Source organism: Neofelis nebulosa, chromosome 7 (genome assembly GCF_028018385.1).
Source record: "Neofelis nebulosa isolate mNeoNeb1 chromosome 7, mNeoNeb1.pri, whole genome shotgun sequence".
In the NCBI taxonomy this organism is placed as follows: Eukaryota; Metazoa; Chordata; class Mammalia; order Carnivora; family Felidae; genus Neofelis; species Neofelis nebulosa.
In genome coordinates, this window is record NC_080788.1 from 145,246,145 (window position 1) to 145,273,331 (window position 27,187).

At 46.7% G+C, this 27,187-nt stretch overlaps 1 protein-coding gene across 13 annotated transcripts in view; it reads right to left on the reverse strand.

The window, feature by feature from the left end:
* MOK (MOK protein kinase) overlaps window positions 1-27,187 on the reverse strand; it is a 71,140-nt gene that overhangs the window by 17,502 nt on the left and 26,451 nt on the right. For 6 of the 13 annotated variants that reach the window (XR_009264809.1, XR_009264808.1, XR_009264810.1 and 3 more), the window contains exons 3-6: window positions 16,119-16,208; window positions 14,489-14,559; window positions 4,871-4,949; window positions 4,696-4,744 (exon numbers count right to left, since the gene is read on the reverse strand). The exons of 1 other annotated variant lie outside the window; for it this stretch is intronic. Coding sequence is in view for 7 of the 12 variants with exons in the window: in XM_058740316.1 (XP_058596299.1) it covers window positions 4,696-4,744; window positions 4,871-4,949; window positions 14,489-14,559; window positions 16,119-16,208 (289 nt within the window). In the remaining 5 variants the exon portion in view is untranslated. Of the gene's footprint in view, window positions 1-4,695; window positions 4,745-4,870; window positions 4,950-13,096; window positions 13,249-14,488; window positions 14,560-16,118; window positions 16,375-27,187 lie in introns of those variants that run through there. 6 more of the 13 variants (XM_058740318.1, XM_058740320.1, XM_058740321.1 and 3 more) reach the window with 6 other exon arrangements.

Sequence of the window (27,187 nt, forward strand, 5' to 3'; positions counted from 1 at the left end):
GGACATTTGGGCTCTTTCCGTACTTTGAGTATTGTCGATAGGGTGCTATAAACATGGGGGTGCATGTGCCCCTTTGAAACAGCACACCTGTATCCCTTGGATAAATACCTAGTAGTGCAATTGCTGGGTCATAGGGTAGTTCTATTTTTAATTTTTTGAGGAACCTCAGTACCGTTTTCCAGAGTGGCTGCACCAGTTTGCATTCCCACCAGCGGTGCAGAAGAGATCCTCTTTCTCTGCATCCTCGCCAACATCTGTTGTTGCCTGAGCTATTCACGTTAGCCATCCTGACAGGTGTGAGGTGGTATCTCCTTGTGATTTGGATTGGTATTTCCCTCATGATGAGTGATGTTGAGCAGTGTTTCTCATGCTGGTTGGCCATCTGGATGTCTTCTTTGGAGAAGTGTCTATTCATGTCTTCTGCCCATTTCTTCACTGGATTATTTGTTTTTTGGGTGTTGAGTTTGATAAGTTCTTTATAGATTTTGGATTCTAACCCTTTATCTGATGTGTCATTTGCAAATATCTTCTCCCATTCCGTCAGTTGCCTTTTAGTTTTGCTGTTTCCTTCGCAGTGCAGAAGTTTTTTATTTTGATGAGGTCCCAATAGTTCATTTTTGCTTCTGTCTCCCTTTCCCCTGGAGACGTGTTGAGTAAGAAGTTGCTGCAGCCGAGGTAAAAGAGGTTTTTGCCTGCTTTCTCCTCGAGGATTTTGATGGCTTCCTGTCTTACATTTAGGTCATTCATCCATTTTGAGTTTATTTTTGTGTCTGGTGTAAGAAAGCGGTCCAGGTTCATTCTTCTGCATGTCGCTGTCCAGTTTTCCCAACACCATTTGCTAAGGAGACTGTCTTTATTCCATTGGATATTCTTTCCTGCTTTGTCAAAGATTAGTTGGCCATACGTCTGTGGGTCCATTTCTGGGTTCTCTCCTCTGTTCCATTGATCTGAGTGTCTGTTTTTGTGCCAGTACCATACTGTCTTGGTGATTACAGCTTTATAATACGGCTTGAAGTCCGGGATTGTGATGCCTCCTGCTTTGGTTTCCTTTTTCAAGATTGCTTTGGCTATTCGGGGTCTTTTCTGGTTCCATACAAATCTTAGGATTGTTTGTTCTAGTTCTGTGAAGAATGCTGGTGTTATTTTGATAGGTATTGCACTGAATATGTAGACTGCACAGACTGCTTTGGGTAGTATTGACATTTTAACAATATTTGTTCTTCGTATCCAGGAGCATGGAATATTTTTCGATTTTATTGTGTCTTCTTCAACTTCTTTTATAAGCTTTCTATAGTTTTCAGTGTATAGATTTTTCACCGCTTTGGTTAGGTTTATTCCTAGGTATTTTATGGTTTTTGGTGCAATTGTAAATGGGACTGATTCCTTGATTTCTCTTTCTGTTGCTTCATTGTTGGTGTACAGGAATGCAACCAATTTCTGTGCATTGATTTTATATCCTGCAACTTTGCTGAATTCATCAATCAATTCTAGCAGTTTTTTGGTGGAATCTTTTGGGTTTTCCATATAGAGTATCATGTCATCTGCGAAGAGTGAAAGTTTGACCTTTTCCTGGCCTATATGGATGCCTTTTCTTTCTTTGTGTTGTCTGACTGCTGAGGCTAAGATTTCCAATACTATGTTGAATAACAGCAGTGAGAGTGGACATCCCGGTCTTACTCCTGACCTTAGGGGGGAAGTTCTCAGTTTCTCCCCATTGAGGATGATATTAGCATTGGGTCTCTCATATATGGCTTTTACGATGTTGAGGTATGATCTTTCTATCCTTACTTTCTTGAGGGTTTTCATCAAGAAAGGATGCTGTATTTTGTCAAATGCTTTCTCTGCATCTATTGAGAGGATCATGTGGTCCTTGTCCTTTCTTTTATTGATGTGATGAATTACATTGTTTTGTGGATACTGAACCAGCCCTGCATCCAAGGTATAAATCCCACTTGGTCGCGGTGAGTAATTTTTTTAATGTATTGTTGGATCCGGTTGGCTAATACCTTGTTGAGGATTTTTGCATCCATGTACATCATGGAAATTGGTCTATAGTTCTCCTTTTTAGTGGGATCTTTGTCTGGTTTTGCAATCAAGGTAATGCTGGCTTCATAGAAAGAGTTTGGAAGTTTTCCTTCCATTTCTATTTTTTGGAACGGCTTCAAGAGAATAGGTGGTAACTCTTCCTTACATGTTTGGTAGAATTCCCCTGGGAAGCCATCTGGCCCTGGACTCTTGTTTTTTGGGAGATTTTTGATTACTAATTCAATTTCCTTACAGGTTATGGGTCTGTTCAAATTTTCTATTTCTTCCTGTTTCAGTTTTGGCAGTGTATGTTTCTAGGAATTTGTCCATTTCTTCCAGATTGCCCATTTTATTAGCATATGATTGCTCATAATATTCTTTTATTATTGTTTTTATTTCTGCTGTGCTGGTTGTGATCTCTCCTCTTTCATTCTTGATTTTATTTATTTGGGTCCTATCCTTTTTCTTTTTGATCAAACTGGCTAGGGGGTTATCAATTTTGTTAATTCGTTCAAAGAACCAGCTTCTGGTTTCATTGATCTTTTCTACTGTTTTGTTTTGTTTTGTTTTGTTTTTGGTTTTGATAGCATTGATTTCTGCTCCAATCTTTATTATTTCCTGTCTTCTGCTGGTTTTGGCTTTTATTTGCTGTTTTTTTGTTTGTTTTTTTTTTTCCATCTCCTTAAGGTGTAAGGTTAGGTTGTGTATCTGAGATCTTTCTTCCTTCTTTAGGAAGGCCTGGATTGCTATATACTTTCCTCTTATGACCCACCTTTGCTGCATCCCAGAGGTTTTGGGCTGTGGTGTTATCATCTTCACTGACTTCCATATACTTTTTAACTTCCTCTTTAACTTCTTGGGTAGCCCATTCATTCTTTAGTAGGATGTTCTTTAGTCTCCAAGTATTTGTTACCTTTCCAAATTTTTTCTTGTGGTTGATTTTGAGTTTCATAGCGTCGTGGTCTGAAAATATGCACAGTATGATCTCGATCTTTTTGTACTTGTTGAGGGTTGATCTGTGTCCCAGTATGTGGTCTATTCTGGAGAACGTTCCATGTGCACTGGAGAAGAATGTATAGTCCGCTGCTTTAGGATGAAATGTTCTGAATATATCTGTTAAGTCCATCTGGTCCAGGGTGTCATTCAAAGCCATTGTTTCCTTGTTGACTTTTTGATTAGATGATCTGTCCATTGCTGTGAGTGGGGTGTTGAAGTCTCCCACTATTATGGTATTACTATCGATGAGTTTCTGTTTGTGATTAATTAATTGATTTATATATTTGGGTGCTCTCACATTTGGCGCATAAATATTTACAACTGTTAGGTCTTCTTGGTGGATAGACCCCTTATGATTTAATGCCCTTCTGCATCTCTTGATACAGTCTTTATTTTAAAGTCTAGATTGTCTGATATAAGTATGGCTACTCTGGCTTTCTTTTGTCAACCATTAGCATGATAGATGGTTCTCCATCCCCTTATTTTCAATCTGAAGGGGTCTTTAGGTCTAAAGTGGGTCTCTTGTAAACAGCATATAGATGGATCTTGTTTTCTTATCCATTGTTACCCTATGTCTTTTGATTGGGGCATTGAGTCCACTAACGTTTGCAGTGAGTACTGAAAGATATGAATTTATTGCCATTATGTTGCTTGTATAGTTGGGAGTTTCTGGTGGTGTTCTCTGGTCCTTTCTAGTCTTTGTTGCTTTTGGTATGTATGTATGTATGTATGTATGTATGTATGTATGTATGTATGTATGTATGTGTCTTTTCTCCCCTCAGAGAGTCCCCCTTAAAGTTTTTGCAGGGCTGGTTTAGTGGTCATGAACTCCTTTTTGTTTGGGAAACTTTTAATCTTTTTTTTTTTAATTTTTTTTAATGTTTATTTATTTCTGAGACAGAGACAGAGCATGAGCAGGGGAAGGGCAGAGAGAGAGGGAGACACAGAATCTGAAACAGGCTCCAGGCTCTGAGCTGTCTGCACAGAGCCCGACGCGGGGCTCGAACTCACGGACCGCGAGATCATGACCTGAGCCGAAGTCGGACGCTTAACCGACTGAGCCACCCAGGTGCCCCTCTCCTATTTTGAATGACAGCCTTGCTGGATAAAGAATTCTTGGCTGCATATTTTTCCAATTCAGTACACTGAATATATCCTGCCACTCCTTTCTGGCCTGCCAAGTTTCTGTGGATAGGTCTGCTGTGAACCTGATCTGTCTTTCCGTGTAGGTTAAGGACGTTTTTCCCTCGCTGCTTTCATGATTCTTTCCTTGCCTGAGTATTTTGTGAATTTGACTATGATATGCCTGGTTGATGGTCTTATTTTTTTAAGTAATCTCTATGCCCAACGTGGGGCTCGAATTCACGACTCTGAGATCAAGAGTCCCATGTTCTACCGACTGAGCCAGCCGGGGCCCCTGGAGGTTTATTTTTGCATATAGTAAGAGTGCCTAAGATGTCTTCCTTTCAGATGTATGGTTACATTGATGGCACTTATTAAACAAACCATTTTTTCCAAACTGGGAGGAAAACAAAACAAAACAAAACAAAACAAAACAAAACAAAACAAAACATAACATGGTGCCCAGGTATCTGGGGCTGAAAGCCTATCTAGTAAAAAGGTTTCACATTCTACGTTTATTCTGAGATCAGTTTTTCATATAGAAGTTCTTACCTTTATTAATATATTTTCTGGTTTTACATCTCTGTGAAATATTCCATTTCTGCATGCAATATAAAAGGAAGGATAGAATTAGTTGCACCTCATTCAAATTCTTTTACGTGGTGCTTTTAAATGCATGTTGATACATTTCCTTAATCTGAGAGCTGCCAAGTCCCCAAGAGCGTACCTGTGCATGTGATCAAGGGATTTACATAACTGGTACATATAGCACGTAATTCTCTTCTCCGGTAATGGGTGTCTTCTCCCTGTGCGGCCAAGGAAGTAGCCAGAGACGGTTACCAATGGTACATACCTCGCTTCTTGAAGACAAAAATAGAATCCCACCATTTGATTCAATGATGTATGAAAATCCAACAAATAACCTGAAGTAATTTCCAGAAGTACAGAGCGTACATAGGAAACGCACCGCTCAAAATTCTGCTCGCGGGCATGATTTCACGGGAAACCCCGCATGCGCACATTCTGGTTACCGCAAGAACAGAACCATGCAATAAGCAGCACAGTGGTTTGGTCTGATACCCCTGGGGCCGAGCCTCCCGGGTGGGCCTTCCAGGACACGCTCTCCCCCATGCCGACTGTGAGGTGTCAGGGGTCGCTTGAAACTCCAGTGTTTTCCTCGGCTTCCGGTCTGAACGGAGATTTCCATTTTACGGGGGGAGAGACCTCAGTTCAACAGAAGCGCGTTTTTAATCCAAGACCCACGACTGCTTTGAATTTCATAGCGCACTCTTCTCTGACAAAGAGCAGCCATCATCTGGCGTCTCCTGGCACAGCTCCGCTGCCCCAGCCCGCTCGGCCGTCCACGCACCTGCTCACCAGGCCTGCCGGCAGGTTTTATGTTCTACAACTCTTAATACCACACGCACGCCAGCATCAGTTATCCTTGGTCCAGAGGATGTCACATTTTACTTGATTTCAATTTCAAAAGTGTATGTTTTAAGGTTTTTTTTTTAATATTTATTTATTTTGGGGGGAGGGGGGGAGAGAGAGAGAGAGAGAGAGAGAGAGAGAGAGAGAGAGAGAATATATATCCCAAGCAGGCACAGAGCCTGATGCAGGGCTCGAACTCAACCCTGAGATCATGACCTGAGCCAAAATAAGGAGTCAGACTCTTAAGACCAAGCCATCCAGGCGCCCCTCGTTAAGTTTTAAATCCGAAACACGACTGTTCCGGCCTAACAATCCAGAAAACTGCTTTCCCTCCATGAGCACACATCCCATTGGACATTTTTGGTCTTAAGTTTGCCATTTCTAATGTCAAATACATTTATTCTTTTTCTCTCATAACTAGACAAAACCGTTTATGCTAATAGAAAGTAATTTAAATTACAAAATGTCTAAGTACAATTAATTCTTTCATAAAATAATATTGTAATCTTTTTATTCTGTTTCACATAATTTATCACCCACTTTCTAGAGTTTAAATGAATTAAACTAAGACTTAGTCGTCTTTCCCTAGCTTGAGTAATTCTGTAACTTTATATTAAATTCTTAGCTGTATGAAGATGAAAAGAAAGCAACATTTGCGTTCTTCATCACATGTGCTACTGGATGAAGCTTCCTGAAATTTAGTTCTCGTTCTGGGGGGGGGGGGTGGCTCTCACAGCCCACTGAATTAGCTCGGCACTCAGGACCCCCTACCCTCCCAACCAGGGGCCCCCAGGCTTCAGGAGGATCTGAATCCCCCGGGGGCCTGTGAAGACACAGAATGCCCCCCACCCCACCCCTAGGTTCAGCAGGTGGGTGGTGGGGCCCCCAAAAGCTGCCTTCTGAACAAGCTCCCAGGTGCAGCTGCCAGGCCTGGGTCCTCACTTCGGGGCCACACTCCACCACACCCCTCTTGCTTACCGAACGCCCCAGCCAGCCAAATTCACTGCAGATGCTTGTGTCCCTGCCTCCAAACTCTCCTGCTACACACCTGCGCTCATGCGGTTCTGTTCCCGGGAGCTCCCTTCCAGCCTCCCCCACACGCCCAGATCTTCCAGCATAAACTTGTCAGGCCAGTTATCCGAACTCACCCTCAGCAAAGTGGAATCTTTTAGGGAAAGTCTAACCCACCGCATCTTCATAATCACCTAGGGATGCTTTAAAACAGTGACTCACAGCTCCAAACCCAGACCTAACGAATCTCAAGACCAGAGACATGGGCCAGGAATCTGCATTTCTCGGCTGCCCTCAGCCCCCAGCAGAAGAGACCTCTTTTGGGGCTCACCCTCCCTTTCCTCGTTGTACCCCTGCCACCACCGTTCATAGCCCTGCCCCCCACCCCGCTATGAGAATCCCCGCCTACCTAAGGGGCCTCCTGAGGGAGGGAGGCGCAGCGTGAACCGTGGGAGTGGGATGGTGCTCGGAACCATCGGAGTCCACACCCTTGACCAGGAGCAGGCTGACTATCCATTCTCTAGAACGGTTTTTCAAAAACAAGGTCCTAAACCTTCCAGGCCCGAGACTATATTGGGTTCCTAACAGATTCTTGTTTTCAAACATCTTGAAACAAACGGAGGTGGTACAATGAATAAACCACTCGAAGTTCCTGTGGGAGCCTTACTGACCACCAACACACCGCGCCGTCCCGACCGAGTTCATTTTTGCCAGCTATTTTTTTTCATCCAAATAGCCTCATTAAGAAGATTCTAAAGGGGGAGCCTGGATGGCTCAGTCGGTTAAGCAGCTGATTTTGGCTCAGGTCATGATCTCACAGTTCGTGAGTTCGAGCCCCACTAATAGCACAGAGCCCATTTCAGATTCTCCCTCTCTCAAAATAAACTCTAAAAAAAGATTCTAAAGAGTGTCATATACTATATCAATACTGTAGAAAATGTTTCTGTGAGCACAATAAACTCTGGCATTCGCTGCCGGTACGAATGGAAGGAACACGGCCACCAGGGTAGTCCACATCGTAACAGAATATGCGGCACACGCCCCGTCCCACAAGAGACCCCATCCGCCGGCCTGTGCCTGGCTATCCCGGCCAGGCTTGGAGGCACATAGCGGGGTCCAGCAGGGCCCGGGCAAATGCAGCAGGGAGCAGGTGGGATGTCGGTCTCGGCGGAGCCCGAACCATCCCTGGCAAAACGCAAGGATGAGCCCCCTAGTTCTGCCCGGCTCATCTTAAGCCAGTGCTGCAACTTCTGTGGAATCCCACCTCCTCACCTCTACAAGGGAGGCAAGCACCTGGGGTGGGAGGGTCAGATGCACGCACACCATGCGGTGCTAACACGATCGTGACGACGCAGATGACGGCGATCCGTGTTTACTGAAGACTGCAGTGGCCCCTGCCCTGAACGCGGCACATTATCTTACCTGCTCCTCACAACAATCCCAAGAGACACTAGGCTTATTCCCATTTCACAGACAAGGACCGAGGCTCGCGGGCCTGACCTGGACCCACCATTGTTAAATACACAGGACAGGGGACACCTGTGCTGTGTCAGCACAGCCACAACTGGAGCCACGCTTCCCAGAAGCAAGAGCATCACAACTAACAGGATGGTGACATGGGCTTGGGAGAAAATTCGGGAGACAAAAATGCGGTATCACTCACACCCTGTCTGAATGGCATGGAGACCGAGAGCTTAAGGAAAACAAAGGCGTCGATCATGGTGTCAGAATGTTTCAAGGAAGTGTCAGGAATGCCAAAACAGATCTACTCACTTCAACTTTCCTTTTTATATACACGGGAAAGTCTAAATAGATCCCAAGAGCTCTTTTAGTAAGCACAGAACTAAAACTGCTCTGAGTAGATAAGAAAGCTACGTGTCACAGTTGGCAGGCAACATTTCCTCTAAAAATTCTGCGTCTTACAATCAGTGGGTCAGATCGATAAAGTATAAAAATACAACTGAATTGATCTGACACTGTAATGTCAGGCAAAGTAGTTCTTAATAAGAATCCTAATAAGGCACACCGCCCAAGCTGTTCGTGGAACTGTGATGCTATGTTTGCAGTCAAATCGAACCTGTCTTGCTCTTTCCCACTTGGTTCATTCCCCAATGTCACGGATTTATTTCAAGGTCCCTGCCCCACCCACAGCCTCTAAAAGGTATAACCCTGGGGCGCGTGGGTGGCTCAGTCGGTTGAGCGTCCAACTTTGGCTCAGGTCGTGATCTCACAGCTCATGAGCTTGAGCCCCGCGTCGGGCTCTGTGCTGACAGCTTGGATGGAGCTTGCTTCGGATTCTGTGCCTCCCTCTTTTCCCTTCCCCTGCTCGTGCTCTGTCTCTCTCTCTCTCTCAAAAATAAATAAACATTAAGAAAAAAATTAAAAAATAAAAGGCATAACCCTAAGGGGACAAGGCCAGCTCACCGGACCTGGAACAGCCAGCACTCCGGGAGGTGGCCAATGACTCGGCTTTCTGGGCCTGGCCCGTCTGCCGCCAGTGGAGGGTCTCAGGGTCTGAGTGGCCAAGTCTGCCAAGAGGAGAGGGACACGCAGAGGAGGAGGGGCAGAGGACCACGTGGCTCCGAGACGGTCAGTGGTGGCCTTGGCAGCCGGACCTTTCCTGGCCCCACCTCCCAAGAGGCCTGACTGAGCTTCCTGCAGGAAATTTGAGGTTTTACAATAAACCAGACGTCTCTTCTGTGAACAAGCCGCACACAAGCTGCACGGCACGTGCTCCTGGCAATAACACCTACGACACTCAGTGCCTATGAACGTCACCCAAGTGGACGACACACCGAGCCACACCGGGAGCAGGGCCGGGCACTGAGAGGACACCCGTGATGGAGCCGGCAAGGGCCCCACCGCCAGAGAGCAAATGCCCCGGTGGACAGTCGGACAAGCACCAGGGGAGCAGACGCATGCCAGGCGTCACGTGGGAGATCAAGGAGACAGGAGGGAGCTGCGACAGAGGGGGCAAGGCGAGGTGAAGGAGCAGCCACCCACGGCTCCAGGCGGGCACCGGAGGGCGGGGGCACAGTTAAGTAGCCACTCACAAAAGCACGGTCATTTAACTTCAAACAGTTTAAAAAAGAAGAAGGAGAAGAACAAGAACAAGAACAGAATCAGATACAATATGCATTAAAATACTAGATGCCCCTAGGGGCGCCTGGCTGGCTCGGGCAGAAAAGCATGCCACTCTTGATCTTGGGGCTGTGAGTTCGAGCCCCACGTGGGCGCAGAGATGACCTAAATAAATAAAAACTTAAAACAATAACAATAGATGCCTCCATAACCAGGTTATAGTCTTATCCAGTCTTTCCTTATAAACTCCAAGACAGCCCTCCCCTGCTGCAGGTGGCCGATGTCCAGCGCCATAAGCACAGTGCGCCCGAATAAACCAGCCAGGACGGCAGGATCGCCGGCGGTGTGGCTGGTGCCCCGGGACGCCAGCTACGCCCTCCCTGCGTGGACAGCTCCGTGACAGTTCTTCCCAAGGGAGCAGCGGGCACAATACCTTTACCATCTCTTTGCCCGTCTCCCCACCACAACGCAGACCCATCCCAACCGCCACCTCGCGGGCCAGGCACGCTCATGGCTGGGACTTCCAGATGTGACTGGCTTCTGCGTCCGTCGGACCAGACCGCTCGAGAAAGAGGACTCAGGCCCGAGTTCCAGGGACAGACGAGAGGAGGGAGAGCATCCGCTCTGAGTGCGGATCTTGGCGGAGGGCGCCTCCTGCCCGGGCAAAGGTGGCCTGGTTCTAGAGCCCGGAGCAGCAGCAGCGGCTCCTTCATTTGGGGCATCCTGTCTGTGGCAGAGGCAGCAGCACCCGGGGCAGCCCAATCCTGCAGAGTCGTTTTTTGGGAGCTCCTCCCTGGAGGCCACGCCCCGAGCGTTTCTTCAGTCGTCCTGGCAACTCTGCGGAGCCATCCGTGTCACTTGGGTCCCCTGGGGTTACACTGGCAAGAACAGAGGCTGCTGTCTGCAATGGGAAGGGATGACCGGTACATCCTCCGGTGGCCCGTTCATTCTTTTTTTTATTTATTTTTTTTTTTAATTTTTTTTTTTCAACGCTTTTTATTTATTTTTGGGACAGAGAGAGACAGAGCATGAACGGGGGAGGGGCAGAGAGAGAGGGAGACACAGAATCGGAAGCAGGCTCCAGGCTCCAGGCTCCGAGCCATCAGCCCAGAGCCTGACGCGGGGCTCGAACTCACGGACCGCGAGATCGTGACCTGGCTGAAGTCGGACGCTTAACGGACTGCGCCACCCAGGCGCCCCAAGCCCGTTCATTCTTTAAACAGCATCCAGAAAAGTGCTTCTAAAAAGCACAGTCTGTGAACTGATACCAGTCCGGGGGCTGTTTGTCTCTGGTTTAGGAGATGGCAAAAACTAAGAGTGGCCGGAAACTTGTACGGCAATTCAACGCCGCTGTGACATCCAAGCACATGACTGTTTTTCCGGTAATTAATTTTTATGTATTTTACAAAAGTCCAGTCCACAACACATTGGGAAAAAACAAACGAACAAACAACCGGTCTTCAACTATAGTTTTAGAAACACTGGTCTAAACCCCAATCAAAAGATGCTTCTTCCCTGCTTTAAAACCCATCAATGTGGGACGCCGAGGTGGCTCGTTCGATTGAGTGTCCGGCCCTTGATTTTGGCTCAAGTCATGATCTCGCAGTTCGTGGGACTGAGCCCCATGTCGGCTCTGCGCTGATAGCATGGAGACTGCTTGGGATTCTCTCTCCCCCTCTCTCTGCCCCTCTCGTGCTTGCTTGCTCTCTCTCAAAATTAAATAAACACTTAAAACCCACTAAAGCTTCCCACTGAACTTAGAATGACGTGAATTCTTACCCTGGCCCTCCTTGCCTCCTGGCCCCTACCTACCTCATTTCTAACTTCCTTCCTAGTGCTCCAGCCACACTGGCCTCCTAACCTCACAGTGGCCTCAGGACCTTTGCACTACTTGTCTCTGTCTGGAACACTCTGTCCCCATCAATCTCACATGGGACCTGTTTTATTCACTCGTAACACTTATCCTGTCTTGATCTCCTTCTTGATCATTTCTTTACTTGTTCAGTGTCTCCGTCTTCCTGAGCGTGAGCCCACGTGGATGGGACCGTGTCTGTCATGTTCCCCACTGGGTCCACCTCCAGAGCAGTGTACAACATGTAGCAGTGAATGAGACACCCTCGCCTGCATTTGCCTACTTCCCCCGATCTTCCGGGTAAAGCCCAGTCATCTCTGCCTCATCTGACACCTACTGGGTAAAGAGAAAATTTGCCCAGCAATTCGCCTCTAATGATTTTGACTTTCATATAGTTTCTCTTCTCTCTTCAACAGACTCTACGCTGTTTATCAAAAAAGCATCTTCTGTTCTTCTCCTCTACCTCTGCCCGACCTTGCACGCTGCCGTGCATATAAGCAGACAATCCAGCCAAGACTGGGCGATCCTTCTCTTGTGCCATTAACTGGTTCTTCAGCATCTGACGGTGCTACTCAACATTCTCATCATCCAGGAGAGCAGTCATTTCAGTAAAATGAACTGTCACTCTAGTAGAAAAAGCTTTAGTGACTGATTCAGTTTTCAATAAACCACCGTGACCATCAATAACAACAAATTGTTAGCAGGCGCCCATTCATTTGAGGCACTGAGCTGGGGCCAGCAGTAGAGACCCAGAGGAGCAGTGGGGTGTGGTGGTTATCACTTAATCCTTGAAACCTCGGTCTCCTTGTCCGTAAAGTGTAGATGGTAACAGTGCCAACCAAAGGGGGTTGTCAAGAGGCTGTATGTGTGGTGGCTGAGAACACGCACTCTGGAACAGGCTAAGTCCAAACTTCGTGTCTACCACACGTCCATAACCTCGGACAAGGTACTTATCTCCCCGCGCCTCCATTTCTCCATCTTTAAAATGGGGATAATCAGGGGCACCTGGGAGGCTCAGTCGGTTAAGCATCCGACTTCCGCTCAGGTCATGATCTTGCGGTCCATGAGTTCAAGCCCTGTGTTGGGCTCTGTGCTGACAGTTCAGAGCCTGGAGCCTGCTTTGGATTCTGTGTCTCCCTCTCTCTCTGCCCCTCCCCCACTCGCACTGTCTGTCTCTCTCACTCTCTCAAAAATAAACATTAAAAAAATTTTTTTTAATAAAAAAAAAAAAAAGCAAAATGTGGGCTCACATAATGAAATAATGAAGTTTGGTGGTTGTTTGTCTTGACTGTACTGGGGACCCTGTCCTGACACTCTGGCAGACAGATGTACGGGGAGGAGCAGAGTGAACAATCCACATCCCACAGGACGTAGGAGAAAATGTAATCCTGGGCAACACCTCATGGATCCAGACTATTTGGAATCGATGCTTAACAAGCGAAGTTTCCAGATCAGTTAAGGTTTACTCTTTGAAAGTAAAACTCTCCTCTATTGTAATCCTTTAACTGGGAACCTTTTTTAAATCTTTTCTTCACTTTCCTACTGTTTCCATCACGTTTACCGGCGCGGCAGGCTTACCGCGGTCCAGCCCGCGGCTGCGCGTTCTCTAAGCCATCTTGGGGCGTCTGGGGTCTTCCGGCTGCCCAGACTGCGCTCACCTGCGGTGGTGCTGCTGTTGTTGTCCTCCCATTTTATATTTTCAGTTTCATCCCCCACTGTAGGACCGTCACCTGTCGCTTCCCGTTACTGCTGGTGGGCCGAATTCTAGAAGCTCCTTCTAGCCAATGGCTCTATTCCGAATAGGTTCTATACTGAGAAACCTGGCAACCTTGTTAGCATTGTACTCAAAACGCAATGAAACAGGTCCCCGAGTGGACGGACTTACGTATGAATAAAATACACAAGGTTTGTAACATAGGAAATACCATACATGCCCAGACAAAAGGCGATCTCCTACTTTCTCGAAAAGATCCAAAAGTTCTTCATCAACTTCTGTGGGTGTAGAGAAGCTTGCCTATTTCTACTATTTATTTTATTAGTGAGCTACTAAAGCACACATTTCAAATCACATCTAGGACCTACTAATTTGATAATGACGCTTTTCCCCACATCCTGACTTCATCACAATTTTATTCCAACTCTTCATGTGCTTCTTCCACACCAGGGTCACCCTCATCACAAAAATAGCTTCTTGATCTCAAAAATGCTACATGCCACTTTCCACACCACCTTTGGTCTGGCCTGATTTGTTTAAGATAATACAGCAGTTTTTAAATTGTTCTTTCAAGCCATAAACAGTCACTCACATAACACAAGGCAAATCTGTTTTCATTTGTCCGATCGGCACCGCGTGATCGATCCGTAAAATACCACACTTTCTGTGCTTTCACAGGGACAGCTACGAGGCTCGTTTGTCCTGACATCTAACACAACTGTGCAGTCAGACCCCCAGGGATATTTGCTCAACGTGGGCCGACCATCCACCTCCATTTTCCTTCAGGCGCCCTCTATCAGCCTCCCAAACCAGCCCCGACTGAGGCCGGGTCGGGCGCTGTGCTTTCCTGAACAGAGCTCTGCCGTTCAGAAGAAAGTAAATAAATGAGCATCCTGTAACGCGCGAGAAAGACTTTATAAGGATCTGAATAGAAGGTGGTCGTCTCTCGGCTGAGGGAGGATCTTGGGGGACAAGCCTTGCCTTATTTTGAGGCAGAGCCACCAGAGTGACCTTTGGAGTGGCACAGCGCCCCCTGCAGGGACCTGAGGTGAGGAAGGCCTGAGCACCCGTGTCACCTGCCAGCCTGGACCTAGATGGCTTTACTTCTCACTGACCGCCCTGTGTTGAGGAGACGAGACTGCCAGAAAAATTCCTCCCAAGAGGTGACTGAGGATTTTGAGAACTAAAACAAAGTATACGTGAACGACAGGCTTTAGAAGAAGATCTTAGATTAGCTTGCAAATTATTCTACGTACCTCGTATTAGCTCATAAATATTCATGTCCATAAGTTCACATATTAGTGCAAGAGAACCAGATTTTCTGTCACTGAAGAAGAAATCAGGTTTTTAAAAATGTTTTTCTTGTCTTAATCAGAAACTATCATCAAATACTTAATTCATTTGTGCACATTTCTGGTAAACATAAAGCTCTCCCACCTCAAAGCCTGGGGCATAGTGACTGAAACAGAAGTTGCGATTTTCAGTCAATTATTTCAGTCAATTAATTTAAAATTAATTTAAAATAACAGTAAAAATAAAATAAAATATAATAAAGTAACAGTAAAATCCCACTTTAAGCAAAAATTCTAAATGCTTCCCCCCTTTTTAATGAGATGTGTCTTAAAAATATAGAACTAAGTACTGGCAGAAAGGAGAAAGGAGGTCAAGAGTTGGCTAAGCAAAACAGAGGAGAAAGAATTTAATTCATGCTCCGTGACTGCAAATTTAGTTCTAACTTACCTAGATTCTTCCATGTACCTGGGATAAATTATGATGGGGAGACAAAAATCCACAAACCAGTCAGGGGAAAAGGGAGGAAGACGGGTCACCCCAAGCCCAGGTGGGGTCCAGGCCTTGCACGGGGTGGGGACCGAGGCCTCTGGCCGGGCTGCCAGCTTCTCTGGAGCTGACACTGCCCTGTTTGAAGGCCCCTGAGCCCTCGGCAGAGGAGCACGTGTCACTCCAGACCCTACTAGTCAGGTCGCCTCCAGAGGGGCTGCCTGGAGGGGGGGGGGGGGGCGCACACGCAGGCCCGGAGAGTGCCCAGGACGCGGCGTGCAGTGGGCGGTGTTGTGACCAGTGCGCACTGCGGGCTCCAGGCCAGGAGGCCACGCGGCTATGACAAGACATTCCACTGTGAGTTTCAAACTGCTCTCTTCCCTGATGAAAACCCACTGCACTTCGTCAGAGACCGTAGTGTCCCGGCTGGTTTTAAAGCGGCCCGGAGCGCCGCGGAGAGCTTCACGGAGCGTGCACCTTCTCAGGGCGCACAGAAAGGCAAGTTCCAGAACCCTGGGTCCGAGTTCCCGGCTCAGAGACCAGAAGGGCAGTGCGGAACTGCCGGCACCTGCAGGTGAGGTGTGCCCTGCCTTCCTGATGGGTAGGTGAGCCTCACGTAAGGAGACTAATCTATAATTAGAACACAAGTGACAAGTCCCCCAAATTACAGCAACCATAGTAAGGTGGGGGGGGGGGGGTCACACTACCTGACACGGTGCAGACATGACAGCCGGCAGGGACAATCCCTGACACATGACAATCCCTGATGTAGGACCACAGTGCTTTCCCATTTGCCCATAACTCACACTCGAGGCCTCGGATGCACAGGCCACTGCCTACAAGGAAGCCTCACTGAGCTACGGGAGAGGAACCGTTTGAATTCTGTCCACTTTTATGATAGGGAATCACCTAAACGAAGGTATTTCCACGTTAGGAATCAGATACACATTTGTCCAAATAAATACGTGACTTAAGATAAAATGAGAATCATTACTCCCTGAGCTACAAAGCAAATATTTCAAATGTCTACCACAGTTTTCTTCCTTAAAAAGAGATTTGATCATTGTCATCAAATGCAGATCATTGTAAAGCCCCAGGAATACTTACAAAACCACTTCGTGCAACGTGAGGATGTTCGGGTGTGGGTTCAGGCGCCTCAGTGCTTGTATCTCCCGTAGACTGTTCACTTGCTCGATACTATTGCGTGGGTAAAAATAAATAACTAATTCATAATTCAAGTCAGCCTCAGATTAGGGTTATTCAATCATTATTTATTACCCATGATCACAACGGAGAACCTCACACATATTTCAAGCAAGTTCATCGACTCAGTATTTCTCCCGCCAGCAGGTGACGTTCAACATGTCTCGTTCTGCATCATCTGATAAAAATCAAGGTTCTTATGGCTTTGGCCATTTATTCAAATTTTCCCATCGAAGCTCCTGAAAGAATACCTTAGTGGTTTCTTTTATAATTAGTAAACATGGAAACAAACGTTAGAATTTCCTATTAATCAGTTTATGGGAACTAACCAATTGAGCAACAGAAATATCCCCTGAAAATACCCATTTCAAATTTCCACGAACACGCTAATCTTCCTTATCTTTCACAAAAGCCGTACATTTTCTCACTTTCATTCAGCGGGCGGCTGGCGTTCCCTCGGCAGGTGTGACTTACCTACCGCCAGCTCTTATTTACGAAGACGGGTCTGCCAGACGCTGTTTACATCAAACCTCGCCAACGTGAGTGGGACGGAAGCAGATGGGGATGGGCTGGCTGTCACCACACTCCAGAGACTGCTTCCAAGAGATAACCCCCCATGGACGGGCCCACGGTCACGGTCGTGGTCGTGGTCATGTCCAATCAAATGACTAGATCCACCAGAGACTTCCATGGCCTCGGCTCTGAAAGGAACTAACTGTGGGAATAGTCTTCTTCCTTTGAACTGCCAAAACTCTGTTCTGCCAACTTTTAATATACAGTGTAAAGCTCAGCATTTTGTCTGGTTCTTCAAAGAGCAGTTATACCCAATAGTGTATTAATTACTGTCTTAAATCAGTGTGAATATGTTAAGTCTCGTGCCAGCCAACAAATGGGAGCCTGGTATATGAGAAAAGCCTGAATAGTCTGAGTGTAAGGATATTTCTGACTAAAAGTTTTAGACTCTTTTTCATTTACTTTCCCCTGTTGCTTCCCTCACACCCAGGACGACATCTGCAAAATGTTAGCAACTTGTGCATCACAGTCAACAATCAACCAGAAAAGACAGAGCCCACCGTGCTGGAACAAGGTCCTACGGAGGGGGCCCCTGTTGAACCAGGTACCAACCTTTTAGCTCTGGAGAGAGGAGAGGTCTGGGGAGTGCCGGCCAAGGGCCAGGTGTAGGGTGGAGGTGGGGAGGGTCAGCACTCAAGAGGCTCAGGATAGCCGGTTACTACCCAGAATAGGAGTCTTTCGCTGTTCTCGTGACCACCGTGTTCGGCCTGGCGTGTGCAGAGACCAGATCATGACTCTCTCCGCTCACTCTGTCAGCTTAGTGCCTACCCCACCACCTGCTCCTCGCCAGCATCATGGCCTCCCCTAGATGCCTTTAGAACAATGCTTCCCAAATATGTCCCATAGAACATTCTTCCTCTAGAAAATGCTTTATCAAGGAACTTCACGCTCAGAAAGTTTGAGATAGGCCCACTCCAGCTCCTTTTGGAAAGCCATGAACTACTGTTGATTTTACTGTTGAAAAGTTTTCAAAAATCCTACAAATCGGGGCGCCTGGAAGGCTCAGTCGGTTTGTGTTCGACTTCGGCTCGGGTCACCATCTCGCGGTTTGTAAGGTCAAGCCCCGCCTCGGGCTCTGCGCTGACAGCTCGGAGCCTGGCGCCTGCTTCGGTTTCTGTGTCTCCCTCTCTCTCTGCCCCTCCCCCACTCATGCTTGCTCACTCACTCTCTCTCTCTCTCTCTCTCTCTCAAAAATAAATATACATTAAAAAATCCCACAAAAGTTTACCTTTATTGAAACCAACATGTCCCAAACTTTTTTGCCCTAGGATCACTTCTTACAAACTATCTAGTCACCAACCCTTAGAACGAGGGTTCCAGAGAACACACCGCTCCAGACCATCCTTTGAGTGGCATGATAGGAACACCTTTTTTCCTTCGGACAGGGGAGGTGAACAAAGACACCAGTCAGGCAATAGGAAGAAAGAAAGATCAAGTGAAACACTCTTGTGGGGGCACATGGGCAACCGATGGAAGAGCCTCTTTTAATCCCTCTCCCTGGGGTCTGCACTGGAGGAGACCACTGAGCCCCTCTTCGAGGTCCCGCACCTTGGGGGGGGGGGGGTCTCCTGACTCAGGGCTAGGTTGCTGGAGACCCCACCTCCACCCGGTGCCTGTGCCTGTCATGCCTCTACCCCTGGCATGCCGTAGGTCAGTGGCTCTCATGGGGGAGGGACCTTGCCCCCCAGGGGATGTTTGACAATGTCTGGGACGCCGTTAGCTGTCACAGGTTCTGTAACATACTGTTCCATTTGGCATTCAGTGGCAGCAGCCAGGGTTGATGCTCAGTATCCCACAGGGCCCAGGACAGGCCCCACAATAAGTAATAACCTGGGCCCGAATGTCAGCAGTACCAAGGCTGGGAAACCCTGCCTTGGTGGAAAGAGCAAGAGACCAGTGGAGCTGGCAATAGCTCTGATTTCCGAACACCCTATAGGAAAAAAATAAGTTTTCCGAACTGGAGGGTCAAACAGCCTGGTCATTGAGACGAACAAGTATCCACTCTGCTCAGCTTTAATATGAAAACCTGTTATCATACCCTGAAAGACATTATTGCTTATTGTAGACATAATTCTTTCGTGCCTCCACAGACATTTCTCTCAGAAATAATGAACTAATACATTTAAAAAGACATTTTCATCTAAGTATCACTAGCTTTGTTCAAATAACAATATTTTATTAAATTTTATTGCGGGGGAGGGAGAGAGAGGGAGAGAGAGAGAGAGAGAATATCTCAAGCAGGCTCCACACTCAGAGCAGAGCCCAACACAGGGCTTGATCCCACGATCCTGGGACCATGGCCTGAGCTGAAATCAAGAGTCAGACGCTCAACTGACTGAGCCACCCAGGTGCCCCAACAATATTTTGTTTTAATAAAATACAAATAAACCCTGTTCTTTTAAAAATCATGAAAAATATCTAACAACTGGAATTAACCACTTTTCTGCGCCTTGGAGTTGCTTCGAATTTTGTGGTCAGGTGACATTCAGGGTTTTGTTCGTTTTCACTGTCCTGCTGGAGACCGAAGCGATCGTGTAACTGGACACAGAGGAGCGCAGGCAGCCTCTGCTCCAAAAGGAAGAGACAAGATCCCCCATACGTGCGTTTTTCCGCAACTGGAAAAATTATATTACCGGGTCCAAGTCTTTAAAGAATAAAAAATATTAAAATAAAAATAAAAATGAAGAATAAAAAATATTAATTTTGAAATGTCAACACTTCATTTTATTGGAAGGGTTTTACAGAAAAGTTTATCTAACCGATCCAGTCTGCAGGAAGAAAGTCCCTAAGCTGAAGGGGAAGAAGTGGGTATATTAATATTAGACAAACTAGACTTCAAAACAAAGATTATTACTTCTTTAATTTTTTTTAACGTTTATTTTTGAGACAGAGAGAGACAGAGCATGAATGGGGGAGGGGCAGAGAGAGAGGGAGACACGGAATCGGAAGCAGGCTCCAGGCTCTGAGCCGTCAGCACAGAGCCCGACATGGGGCTCGAACCCACGAACCACGAGATCATGACCTGAGCTGAAGTCGGACGCTTCACTGAATGAGTCACCCAGGTGCCCCTAAATAAAGATTATTACTATCTATAATGCTTCATAGTGATGGGACAATACATCAAAAAGGCATGACAGCTACAAATGTGTGTGTGCTAAGTAAGAAAGCTTCAATACACAAGTGAAAACTGACAGAAGAAAGAAGAAAGGGTTGGAAGTTTCAGTACTCTCTATACAACTGAGACACAACTGAGACACAACAGTCATTCAGAAAACCAGTCAAGAGATCCAAGATCCTAACAGCACTGTTAACCACCTTGACCTAACGAGCTTTTACATAACACCTGTTACTTAACACCTGGAGCTAGAATATGCTCTCCACTCAGATGAATATCTGGACCCAAAGATCAATCTCGATAAATTTCCAAATACAAAGACTTCCAGAACATGTTGTTCTCTGACTACAATGGGCGTAAACTAGAAATCAATGATAGTAAGTTAGCTAGAAAAATCCCAAACACCTGCAAATTAAGCAACACACTTGTAAATGAATCGCGGGTAAAGAAGAAATCACAAGGGAAGTTAGAAAACATTTAAGCCAAGCAACAAGAAAGCACAACATATCAAAATGTATAGGATGCAGGAAAACAGGGCTTAGAAGTGTATTTATGGCTCTAAGTGCTTATGTTGGAAAGGAAGAAATAGTTAAAAACCAATTATCTAAGTTTTCACCTTTAGACAGCAGAATAAGGGGCGCCTGGGTGGCTCAGTCGGTTAAGCGTCCGACTTCGGCACAGGTCACGATCTCGCGGTATGTGAGTTCGAGCCCCGCGTCGGGCTCTGTGCTGACTGCTCAGAGCCTGGAGCCTGTTTCAGATTTTGTGTCTCCCTCTCTCTCTGACCCTCCCCCGTTCATGCTCTGTCTCTCTCTGTCTCAAAAATAAATAAACGTTAAAAAAAAAAAAAATTTTAGACAGCAGAATAAGAACACTAAATTAAACCAAAGTAGAAGAAAAGCAATAATGGAAGAGCAGAAATCAATGGCACAGAAAACAAACAAACAACAGAGGAAATTAACAACAATTCTTTGAAAAGATTCATAAAAGTAATAAACCCCTGGCAAGACCAATGGAGGAAAAAATGACATAAAACACCAGCACTGCCAACCGATATCAGGAGTGAAAGACACGGTATCACTACAGTTAGATGTTAAAAAGCCGAAAGGGGGTAACACGAACAACTGTATGCCAAGAAATATGACAACTTAAAGAGACAAAGTCCTTGAGAAACACAATTACTAAATGTGACACAAAACTGAAAAACAAAATAGCCCCATGTTTCCCAAAGAAACGGAATTTGTTAGCAAGGGCCTCCTCACGGCTGACGGAAGTGCTCTTAGATGGGATCATGGCGGCAGCTGGACACCTGCATAAATTTCCTAAACTGCTCCTACCATGGGTGGATTTGATGAAATGTAAATTACATCTCAATGGAGCTTTAAAAAAACCTACGAAGGGGCGCCTGGGTGGCTCAGTCAGTTAGGCGGCCGACTTCGGCTCAGATCATGATCTCGCGGTCCGTGAGTTCGAGCCCCATGTCGGGCTCTGTGCTGACGGCTCCGAGCCTGGAGCCTGTTTCGGATTCTGTGTCTCCCTCTCTCTGACCCTCCCCTGTTCATGCTCTGTCTCTCCCTGTCTCGAAAATAAATAAACGTTAAAAAAAAAAAAGAAATAAAAAAAAATAAAAAAAACCTACGAGGACCCTGTATCATTTGGCATCGTTCTGATTCTTCAACATCCCATGGTGCAGACGTACCATGACGCCCTACCCACCCCACTCCTTCGTTCCGTTTCCAGCTCGTCGCCACTATAAGTGACGCTGTGACCAACGTTATGGGGCCGGGGAGGGGAGGGGGAGAGGGGGCCTCCGCACGAAGAAACCTTCTAGGCCCAGAGATTTCACAGGTGAATGATTTCAAATGTTTAGGAAAGAAATACTCTGACACGTTTCTCGAAAGAAGGTACACGAATGGCCGATAAGCACACGAGTCAGCATTCTTTGCCACTGGCTGTCAGGGAAGAGCAAACTAACCACAGGAAGAGGCCACGGCACTCACCAGGACGGCTACAACTTAACACGGACGCCACCGCACGCTGGTGGGGGTACAGAGCACCTGGAACTCTCCTTCTCTGCTGGTGGGGATGCAAACAGGTGTAATCAGTTCGAGAAAAGGCTTGGCAGTTTCTTTTAAACATACACCCACCCTCTGATCCAGAGATGCTGTTCTAGGCGATTGCCTAAGGAAGAATGAAGACACACATGCCAGGCAGGCTTGTGCACGAGTTCTCACGGCAGCTTTACCACCAGCAGCCCCAAACCAAAACGACAGCAAAGCCCATCACCGGGAGAACGGACACGCAAAGGGTGCTGAGGTCACAGTGCGTGCAGCTCAGCCGTAAAAAGGTTATCAACTGTGGGTGCAACAGTGCAGATGAACCTCCGAGAGTCCACGCTGACCCGACAGAGCTGGTCTCGGGACCACATTCCAAGATTCCATTTAATACGAATTTCTACAAGAGGATAAAGGAAAAAACCCGGAATAGTGGCAGCCTGGGATGGGGGTGGAGAACTGTCACAAAGGAGCTTCCTAGGTGACAGAAGTGTTCTATCTCTTAATTACACGAGAACATCTGTTTTCCAGAATATTAGACAGTAAAGAAATGTGCGTTGTAATGTATGCAAATTTCGCCTTTCAAGAAAAAGCCCCACTTGGGGCGCCTGGGTGGCGCAGTCGGTTAAGCGTCCGACTTCAGCCAGGTCACGATCTCGCGGTCTGTGAGTTCGAGCCCCGCGTCAGGCTCTGGGCTGATGGCTCGGAGCCTGGAGCCTGTTTCCGATTCTGTGTCTCCCTCTCTCTCTGCCCCTCCCCCGTTCATGCTCTGTCTCTCTCTGTCCCAAAAATAAATAAAAAACGTTGAAAAAAAAATTTAAAAAAAAAAAGAAAAAGCCCCACATGCTAACAAGCAAGTGGGGAAGGACCGGGTAAACATGCACATGAAATCAAAATCACAGGCCTGTTGATTCTGGCTGCTGGGTACCTGGGGTTCATCACACTGTTCCGTTTACTCTGTTCACGTTTAAGATTTTCTATGATTATATTATTAACTAAAAGCTCTTAAAGTGACTCATGGATTGCTTGCCTTTGCCTTTATTTATAACCTCACAAAGCAGACTTTATTTTGGTAAAAGTAATTTGAAGACCAGGCAGTGATGGGACTTGAGAAAAACCATGTACTAAGTCAAGACCGGACGGCCGCACGGCATTCCACCGCAGTCAAGAGCACTGGAGAGAACGCAGGCCTTGGCCCTGCACAGACCCGGGTCCCACGCTGGGCCCTACTGCTGGCCAGCTGGGTGACACTGGGCAGGTGAGAGAACTCGGCCCTCCAGCCGCGCTTCCCTCGCCTGAAAGAAGGCAACGACAGCATCTTTCTCACAGGGCTGCCGCGAGGGTTAAATGCCGCACGTCCACAGCTCACCCAGGGCTGGGCATGGCGCCAGACACGTGGTGACCAGCTGCTGTCCTCTGCATCACGACTGCCGTTAGCACCCCACTTCGGTTTTCAAAAGGTTTCAAGCCCCGCTCACCCGCGCTGTCATATGGCAGGTTGGTTGATGGCTGGATCACAGCACCAGCACTGTGCGGGGTGCCCACCTGCCTCAGGTCAACCCTCGCAAGGCTCCCGTGAGGTCGAGCCCGGGGAGGCATCTACCTGGTAGCTACAAAGCAACTGAGGCACCGAGGGAGTGAGGAACTGTCCCAGGTCACAGAACTAACAGTGGAAGAGCTGTTCTACCTTCAGAGCCTGGGCCCCGACCCTGTGCTGACCACGAGTAGCACGTATGTGTCAGTCTTACTCCTTCAGGATACAAAGCAAGAGCCTACACAGTTCAAGATGGAATTTCTTTTTAAAAGAGACTCATTCCATTTCTTTACAGTGTTTCTATGGGGAGAATACAGAATACAATCATAGCAAAAAGAAAAAGGAAGTGGGGGTGGGGGTGGGGGTGGGGGTGGGGGAGGGGTGGGGTGGGGGAGGGCTCTAATGAACTGTTGTGCTTGCGAGTGCAGGTGGGGACCACTGGGAAGACAGACCAAAACAGGGATCGGGAGGCCTGGGCCGCACCGCAGGCCTCCGGCCAGTGACTCACTATCCCCGAACTGAGGCTTCGAGTGACTCTGGAGGAAATCCATCCTCATGAGCCGAAAGGACCCTTCCTGCCACGGCACTAAAGAACCGGCTTGTGTGACCTTGCCTGCACTTCACACTAGCCACTATTACTGCAAACGCTGTCCGTTTCTATTTCAGTAAGAGGGAAAGGAAAGGAAGTAAAACTTGGAAGAGGTGGGAGTCAGCAGCTCCAAATACCAGCCTCACTCTGCCCGTGTGACTCAGCGTGATTTTCCTGTTGCCGCTTCTCGTTTGTCATGCCACCCACACGACTGTGCAAGGTGACTTTGAGGATTTACTTAGACAGTGATACATGAGCAGAAATGGATTTTAAAGAACCTAAAATTATTCTTCAACTGAGTAAGATTAAACTGTTTAATAATGGTGATAGATATTCCAGAACTCCAAAAGCTAGAAATATGATTTTCATGGTTAAAGAACAGAAGAACAACATTAAACTTGTGGACCAAGTATCAGCGACCCTGGAACATCCAACAAATTATTAGCAATCTCCTTCCTAGAAACGACCCCAAAAGCAGTTGTCTTTCTTCTAGAAACTATAGAGTCATTTCTTCCTATAAGTCAGAAATAAGAATGGAGGGGGCTTAGGAACAATATGAGTCATTCCAGGTCACTTATGGTTATTTTTGTTTTTTTACTTCATTTTTTAAATGTTTTATTTTACTTTTAAGAGGGAAACAGAGTGTGAGCGAGGGAGGGGCAGAGAGAGAGGGAGACACAGAATCCGAAGCAGGTTCCAGGCTCTGAGCTGTCAGCATAGATCCTGATGTGGGGCTCGAACCCACGAACTGTGAGATCACGACCTGAGCCAAAGTTGGAAGCTCAACCCACCGAGCCACCCAGGTGCCCCACAATCATTTTATTAAGTTTATTTGTTTTGAGAGAGAGAGAAAGAGAGAGTGCACGTGCAAGTGGGGGAAGGGCAGAGAGGGAGAGAATCCCAAGCAGGCTTCATGTTCAGCGAGGAGCCCAATGTAGGACTCAATCCCATGAGTGTGAGATCATGACCTGAGCCAATATCAAGTCGGATGCTTAACTGACAGAGCCACCTGGGCGTCCTCAAATCATTTTAGACTAACAAGGGTTATCAAGATAGTACAGCTCTCTATTTTAACCCAGCCTCTTTTCATGTTAACACCTTACACAACATTTATCAAAACTAAAAAATTAACATTGGTACAATTCTATTAATTAGACACTTTATTTGGATTTCCCCAGTTTCCCCGGGAATGTCTTCTTCTCTTCCAGGGTGAAGGATACCTCACTGCAATTAAGATGTCATGTTCCCTTACTCACCCTCCAGTCTGTGACGGTTCGTGTCTTTGTTTTTCATTACCTTCACAGTTTTAAGGAGTAGCAAGCAGGTATTCTGCGGAATGCCCCTTAATTTGGGCTGGGCTGATGTATTCTCATAAGTAAGCGGAGATGATGGATCTTCAGGAAAGAACACGATGGAGGTGATATGTGTGCTTTTTCAATCCCATTGTATCAGGAAGTACATGACATCTATATGGCTTATTACTGATGGTGTTAATCATTTAGTTAAGGTGGTATCTTCCGGGTCTTTCATTGTAAAATTACTAACTTTCCCTTCCTATTTTCTATCCTTTAGGAACAAGTGAAGCCCACACTCAAAGGCAAGGAAAGTAAGCCCCACCTCCTGAAGGAAGGGATATCAAACAATTTATGGACATATGCTAGAACCACCACGTTAATTAATAGTTAGGGGGAACCACTGGAGGCTCTGCAGAAATCCTGTTCTCTTCCAAGTTTCACCTACTAATTTCAGGGTTCCTCAGTTTATCTTGCCTGTAGAAATTACCACTGTTATTCTAATGAGGATTTTCTATTCCCCTCATTCCTTCTATATTTATTAACTGGAATCCTTCTATAAAGAATTGTCCCCTCATCCCAATTTATTTATTCACTCATTTATTTATCGGTATGGACTCATGCTTACCCGACAAGATAGATGAGAGGGTGGAGAGAGAAAAAGAGAGATGTGTGTACATATGGATCATACACATACTAGGTCTGTCTGCTGAGTTTAGAGGGACTGACTTCCCAGTAGGAATGAGCACCCCTGGTGCCAAGATCTCATTTTCTAAATACCTTTCTCCAATGAAAGGAACCAGGGCTCCTTGGAGAAATGGATGATTCTAGGGGAGGAAAAATGCAAGATGAGCTTTCAGGATCTGAAGAAATGAAAGTGTTAAAAAAGGAAAAAAGATAAAAAGGATGGGGCATGTCAAAAGAACATAGGCGCCAACCTGAAGGAGCTCCCCATAGCCGCAGCTGGAAGAATCTAAGCAGGAACAATTATTAGATAAATAACGATAGTATTGGATTATAATCTCCTATAGGTTTGAACCTATGTATCAAAAGCAAATCAGAACTCACGTGAATAAACCCAGAGTCCACTTCCTCTTAGGTTTGGATTACACAGGCTGGCAGATACCTGTCAAAACTAGCCTGAGACTCTATCACGGATTCCGTACATCAAACAGCGACAAACTACCACTAGCCGGAGTAAATGTACTTCCTTTTAAGTAAAGCCAATATGTGAAATTGTTATTTATACAACAGAAACTAAAGCCTGTTCCCCAGGTCATGACCTCATGGTTCGTGAGATCGAGCCCCGTCAGGGTCTGTGCTGACAGTGCGGAGCCTGCTTGGGATTCGCTGTCTCCCTCTCTCTCTGCCCCTTCCCCGCTCATGCTTCCCCACCCGTCCTTTCAAAATAAATAAATATTGGGGCGCCTGGGTGGCGCAGTCGGTTAAGCGTCCGACTTCAGCCAGGTCACGATCTCGCGGTCCGTGAGTTCGAGCCCCGCGTCAGGCTCTGGGCTGATGGCTCGGAGCCTGGAGCCTGTTTCCGATTCTGTGTCTCCCTCTCTCTCTGTCCCTCCCCCGTTCATGCTCTGTCTCTCTCTCTCCCAAAAATAAATAAATAAACGTTGAAAAAAAATAAATAAATAAATAAATAAATAAATATTGGGGCGCCTGGGTGGCGCAGTCGGTTAAGCGTCCGACTTCAGCCAGGTCACGATCTCGCGGTCCGTGAGTTCGAGCCCCGCGTCAGGCTCTGGGCCAATGGCTCGGAGCCTGGAGCCTGTTTCCGATTCTGTGTCTCCCTCTCTCTCTGCCC